Genomic DNA, 6,978 nt, shown 5'->3' on the forward strand with positions numbered 1-6,978 from the left:
GGCTCTAGAGAGAGGACAAATAATGCAGGACTCAAGGGGCAGCCATGGCGGGAAGAAACTGGAAATAAAGAGGAGGATTTGCAACCATTTAAGACTTAGGCTGAGGGATTAGAATAAAAATCTTCTTTGTGATACGTTTGAATGCACCAATTTATGGTGGAAACGTCTTTTATGTGAAAAAAAGATGTGGGAATATAATGTAGTAAGGGGCATTTGACATCAGGGACCTGGGCCCGGGTCAGAAAGCACCGTTTGTTTGATTAATGTGAACACGAGCATACCACACCTTGGCTTGGCTTGGAAACCAACTGTACCAAAACAAAGAAGCGAACTACTGTTTAACGAGAAGTATTGAACCCGTTTATAAAATTGTCTCAACTGCGAATTGACTGCTAGAAGGCAGAGACGTTGTGGTGCGGGTGATTGTCCTTTGGTCCTCCTTTTTCAGGGGTGCTTAAAAGGAAGCAAACGGAGAAAAAACCTTTTTTATATTCCGTGTGTACATGTGTCTGCATGAGACTGTGGTATGCACTGCATCCCAGAGAAGGTAAATGCTTGGAGGATGGATTTCTAGGTAATGGGGATGTTTTCTGCTCGTACCTTCCCTAACCCCCCTCCCCCCCCATCCCCCCCCTCCCTTCCTTTCGTTCTCTGAGGAAATCTCTGTAAACACAGCCAGAGGTTCAGGGCCAGTCGACACCATCCAAACACTGATAAGAAAGAAACCACATGGAGATAGCAGCTGTTCCTTCACCGGTGTACACTCATTCTTTTTTCAGGGAACATATCAGTGCTAACTTCTGAACACACAGGTCGATACCACTAATGCACTTTTCCGAGGGACATCTATGGCCTAGTTTGATTTGTATTGATCTGTTATGTTACTTTTGAGAAAAGGAAACTCCCACTTGCCAACCATCACAGTGTCAGATTCCACGTATACTTGCTCCTAACTCTTTGCCTTTTTTTGTTGCCCAGCCCTTAAAGTTGTTTTGGAGTTGAAATATTTACTTGACAGTGCCTCTGACCTAGATACCCTGTTTTGCCTTTCCACTTCAGGGAGCGAGCAGATGAAATGTCTGAACTTTAAGTTCAACACGGGCTGTTTACATATCCTCTAATCTGTGTTTTTCCTCAAAGCTCTTTGAATGTTCTCACGATCAACGCTATTTATTTTGGACCTGAAGTGGAAGGGGAAGGCAGGCACGTCGTAGAATCTCTGAAACTGGAACCAACATATATTTGATGTTTTTAACTCGATGCATGGGTTCAACAAGAGCGTGGTTAGCAAACTCCAGTCTCCTGTTGATCAGTTGATTGACCCACTTTTCCCTCAAAATATTTTTCCGTAGAGCTCCCAGAGAACTGGACTGACACGCGGGAGACCATTGTAGAGGGGATGACGTTTAATCTTCGTCACCTCGGCATGACACTAGTGGACCAGCCCAAGGGAGAAGAGCTGTCCGCCGCTGCAGTTAAGAGGATTGTTGCCACGGTGAGAGCTAGAGTAATGTCATTCAGGATGTCATACAGTCCACATTACGACTGGGTATTGTTCAAAAATCTTCATTACCAGTACTAATACTGTGACTTGGCAGGGTTTTTCCTGTAGAGAGGGACTTTAGCCAGCCCCAGGGTTAGGGTAAGGATAGAAACAACAACAACTACAAGCAGAACATAGACTTGAACATGAGCGCTAATCTCAGTTTTATCTCCTAGAGTCGGGCTGTACATGACTCTCCCGGGGAATCTTCTTTTTTTATTTATATATACTGTATATATTCATTCATTTGGGTTTCACCTTACCATGCATACTGAATCACAGGGTCAGTCCCTGTCTTGTCACTGTAAGTGTCTCATTCTTATCCCTAAGTGCGTGCGTGCGTGCGTGCGTGTGGCTACTTGGACCTTGAACTTTCCTTTGGGATCGAACTAGCAATCTATTGATCTATTGCTCTATCTACGCAAGCATAATAAACATAGCCCTGTCTCTGTGCGTAATGTAGAGTTTTTCCTGCGTGTCTCTATGACATGTAATGCTAGACAGCCAATCAGCAGCATTATTAGATCTTGGTAGAAGCACGCTGCATTGGCTCACTGACGCTGCTGAGATGGACTCCTGAACCACGAGGCATTTTTACAATATGCATTACTAAGGAGGCAACTCGGTCAGTGCCTGAAAACTTTAGTTGCTTTTTGATGCACCAACATTTTCATATCAGCAACGCAAAGAAAACTGTTTGATTGAAAATGTGCATTAAAACAAGTGGACACACTAAACCTCTCTAAAAACTAAGATGTGTTTTTTTTCTTTGTTGTTGCTAGTGTGGCAGGTTAGTAAATAGGTTATTGATGAACTAGACTACAATATTTCCCTTTTGGAGATTTTATTCGGTTACATTTCTTAAATTCCCACTTTGCTTCGAGCACTTTTTGTAAATTCTGGACTTAAAATGGTTTTAAAAGCCACTGTAGGTACTTCCCCCTAGTTCAAAACACTAACATTCTATTAAAGAAACTCTTCTTTTAATAATTGTTTCTGTAACAGGCTAAAGCCATTGGGAAGAAGCCTAAGAAGGTTACTCTTAAGGTTTCCCCACGGGGAATCGTCCTGTACGACCGCCTGACCAATAAACTCCTGGAAAATGTCTCCATATACAGGTATGTTGAGAACAGCACGGGGTTTGCAGATCAACTTCTAGGTGACGGCGTTGTTGCACGTCTGAAACGGCTAAATTCAGATTCACAGCCTTATAAGACCGTCGCCATGTAGACGATGTGGCATGTTGCTTAACCCTTGTGTTGTCTTCCCGTCAAAACTGAAAATCAACACTTTTGTTGATTCTTTTTATTGAGGTTTTTAACTTTTTCTTATGTTTTTGTTCCTTTTTTTTAATGTTTGTTATGTTTTTAACACTACGTAACACTAAATTATTAACTTTAGTTTTATAGTTATCTTTGGAATTTATGGTCAATAAACCTCATTTATAGGAAATTATACCTAATGTTTGAAAAGCAGAAATTAGGAATTATTTAGACTAAAATTAAAGGAATGGATGTTGATTGATAATCACAGACTGGAATATGTCAACTTTTACTCAGTACTACTTCGAAACGACTTCAATTTTTTTTTTTTTTTTAAATGCTATAAAATTGAATAAGACCCAATATTAATGAAAGTAGAGATTTGTACTTGCCAAAGAGCGTTGTGTGGAATCAATCATGTTATTTTGGGTAATTTAAAAGAACATTGATATAGGAAAACGGGTCTATTTGACCCGAGGACAACTCTCTTTGACTTCTGGGTACGCTGTCCCTCTAACCTGTCCCCTCTGGCCTGCAGAATATCCTACTGCACAGTGGACAAACAACATGATAAAATGTTTGCTTATATCGCTCAAAACACCCTCAATGGGACCCTGGAGTGCCACGCTTACCTCTGCTCCAAAAGGAAAGTGGTGAGTTAACTACAGCATCAGTGTTTTACTTCATAATGCATATCATTTAAATTCCAGTGCAGTGATATTTTAACTTGGTTATTATGAATGTCTAACTCCGAGAGATAAGTGTACCTTTTTTAGTGTGTAGTTTGACGGGTGTTAACCTCTCTTTATGGTCGGGTGCAGCGTTGGGAATAACTGACTACATGTACCAGCGTTATGTTTTCAGAATACAAATTATGAGTGACTGTATTCCATTAGTTACAATTTTTTAAAAGTTGGTATTTAGAATACATTTACCAGTGTTGGGCAAGTTACTTTTAAAAAGTAATTAGTTACTTCTTCCAAAAAGTAACTAAATTAGATACTCAGTTACAAATTATAAAAGTAACTAGTTACTTCACAAAGTAATTAATGCGTTACTTTCAAGTACATTTTTAAAGGCTCAAATGTGACCCCACCTCCCCCCCTCTTTAATGGTAGTTACAAATACATGTGCATGTTCAATATTTGATGATAAATCTGAATATTATAATGCAATGGACACTTATTACAATACATTATTTACAGAAACTGTACACACATCTAAACTATTTTAATGTTGCTATGAGACAAAGTGAGACTAGCCTCCAATCAGATGCCATGTACGTAGATGTTATGTCTAGTGGATCCATACAAATAACAACAGATGTTTTGGAACTTTTGATATTTATTGCTCCTCAACGAGCCACAACTGGGCAAAATTAAATAATACTTATTAAGCACTATAGCACAAAGAAATAACAAATATATTCACTCTTTGTTGTGTGGAAGAAGTGAGAGTGACGGCAATTAGCTTCGGAGTGAGTACCCACTCTAGAGTCATAGTCATATGTTTTCTGACCGCGGTGGGAAATCTTTGGCAGGAAAAGTCCCCCCCGTTTCATTACGCCATACCTGTCTCTTATTGACTGACTGACTGTCTTGTGTTGTACTTTGTGTGTCTGACTGCGTGCTTTCAAACACTCGCCCCACTCTATCTCTGATTGGCTTACTATGAAATTTTAATCAACCTCAGCCAATCGGCCCACTAACTAAGGAAGAACAGTTAAAAAAAAAAAAAAAAAAGTCGGTCTGATGAAAACAACCGCTTCAATTATAGTAACGTGGCGCGTTTAATCTTGCATTTCATCAATTAGATTACTTGTTACTGAAAAACAGTAACGGCATTAGGGACACTGTTATTCCCATCACTGACAGTTACACTGTTGAAAGCACTGGATTACATGACGATACTTCTCAAGTTTAATACCATCTAAATAAATTAAGGAAATTCCACGCAATATATGTACAATATGAAGCCGCCCCCCCAGCCAACGTTAGCGCGTGGTAGCAAGACTGCGTTTTTTTTTTTTTTAAGTAGGCTAAGCAGTCCGGGACTACAAATACAAAAATCTATCTGCTTGTTCATGTACACATGAAACCGTAGAAGTCCCGCTCCCCAAACCGGCTGTCATCTTCCTCTGCGCCTCCTGTGTGTTGAAAACCAGAAGGGCACTTTTCCTCTCATCTTACTTGCTTCCACACTCATCCCTTTCTCTTCCAGAATAACATAATACCCTACTTCCTTAATACTTGCCTCTCTCTTATCGAGGTAATGGAGACTGGTGGTAACAACTTTCTGTCCTCTGCTCTGACAGCTCTTGAGTCTCAGCACAGTTCACAACATCATACTGTACAGGTAAAAGCCAGTAAATTAGAATATTTTGAAAAACTTGATTTATTTCAGTATTGCATTCAAAGGTGTAACTTGTACATATATTTCATTGCACACAGACTGATGCATTCAAATGTTTATTTCATTTAATTTTGATGATTTGAAGTGGCAAACATGAAAATCCAAAATTCCGTGTGCACAAAATTAGAATAGTGTAAGGGTTAAATGTTGAAGACCTGGTGCCACAAACTATCAGCTGATTAACTCAAAACACCTCCAAAGGGCTTAAATGGTCTCCTCAGTCCAGTTCTGAAGCCTACACAAACTGGGAAAGACTTCAGATTGACAGCTTCCAAAAGGCGACCATCGACACATTGCCAAGGAGGAAAGACACAAAAGGTTATTGCTGAAGAGGCTGGCTGTTCTCAGAGCTCTGTGTCCAAACACATTAATAGAGAGGCAAAGGGAAGGAAAAACTGTGGTCGAAAAAGTGTACAAGCGATAGGGATCACCGCGCCCTAGTCAGATTTGAAAAAAAACCCATTCAAAAATGTGGGGGAGATTCACAAGGAGTGACAGCTGCTGGAGTCAGTGCTTCAAGATCCACCACCAGGAGACGCTTGAAAGACATGGTTTCAACTGCCGCATACCTCGTGTCAAGCCACTGTTGACACAAAACAGCGCGAAAAGCGTCTCACCTGGGCTAAGGAAAAAAGAGCTGACTGCTGCTGAGTGGTCCAAAGTCTATTTTCTGACGAAAGCAATTTTGCATTTCCTTTTGGAAATCGAGGTCCCAGAGTCTGGGGAAGACAGAGCACAGGATCCCCGTTGCCTGAAGTCTAGTGTAAAGTTTCCACCATCAGTGATGGTTTGGGGTGCCATGTCATCTGCTGGTGTCGGTCCACCCCTGTTTCCTGAGATCCAGGGTCAACGCAGCCGTCTACCGCAAGTTTTAGAGCACTTCATGCTTCCTGCTGCTGACCTGCTCTATGGAGATGAGATTTCATTCCAACAGCTTTGGCGCCTGCACACAGCGCAAAATCTACCCGTTCCTGGTTTACGGACCATGTAAAGTAATGTAATGTGCTGTTTTATATACGCTTTTCCAGTCTTAACAACTGCTCAAAGCGCTTTTACATCTACAGGAAATATTCACCATTCACACACATTCATACACTGTGGCCGGGGCTGCCGTACAAGGTGCCACCTGCTCATCAGATAACATCCACCACACATTCACACTCCATGCGCAGCACGGGGCACTCGGGGTTCATGTCTGCCCAAGGACACTTCGACAATGACTCAGGGGCAGGGACGAACCACCAACCTTCCAATTGCAGGCAACCACTCTACCACTGAGCACAGCCGCCCCTTGGTATTTCTGTTCTAAATTGGCCAGCCAACTCCCCTGACCTTAGCCCCATAAAAATCTGTGGGGTATTGTGAAAAGAAGATGCAGAATGCCAACCCAAAAACGCAGAAGAGTTGAAGGCCACTATCAGAGCAACCTGGGCTCTCATAACACCTGAGCAGTGCCAGAAACTCATCAACTCCATGCCACCGCCTTAATGCAGTATTGAGGCAAGACTCCAACCAAGTATTGAGTATGGTACATGCCTATTTTTCATTTTCATACTTTTCAGTTGGCCAACATTTCTAAAACTCCCTTTTTTGTATTAGCCTTAGTAATATTCTAATTTTGTGACACGGAATTTTTGGATTTTCATTTGTTGCCACTTCAAATCATCAAAATTAAATGAAATAAAAATTTGAATGCATCAGTCTGTGTGCAAAGAATAACTATAATGTACAAGTTACACCTTTTGAATGCAATTACTGAAA

General features: G+C 41.0%; 1 protein-coding gene across 2 annotated transcripts in view; it reads left to right on the forward strand.

Annotated features, from left to right (window-relative positions):
- The window catches only part of ldlrap1a (low density lipoprotein receptor adaptor protein 1a), a 19,813-nt gene that overhangs the window by 6,026 nt on the left and 6,809 nt on the right, over positions 1-6,978 (forward strand). For both annotated transcript variants that reach the window (XM_032534925.1, XM_032534924.1), the window contains exons 2-4: positions 1,353-1,495; positions 2,549-2,661; positions 3,344-3,458. In XM_032534925.1, the coding sequence (XP_032390816.1) occupies positions 1,353-1,495; positions 2,549-2,661; positions 3,344-3,458 (371 nt within the window). The remainder of the gene's footprint in view (positions 1-1,352; positions 1,496-2,548; positions 2,662-3,343; positions 3,459-6,978) is intronic.

Source organism: Etheostoma spectabile, chromosome 14 (genome assembly GCF_008692095.1).
Source record: "Etheostoma spectabile isolate EspeVRDwgs_2016 chromosome 14, UIUC_Espe_1.0, whole genome shotgun sequence".
In the NCBI taxonomy this organism is placed as follows: Eukaryota; Metazoa; Chordata; class Actinopteri; order Perciformes; family Percidae; genus Etheostoma; species Etheostoma spectabile.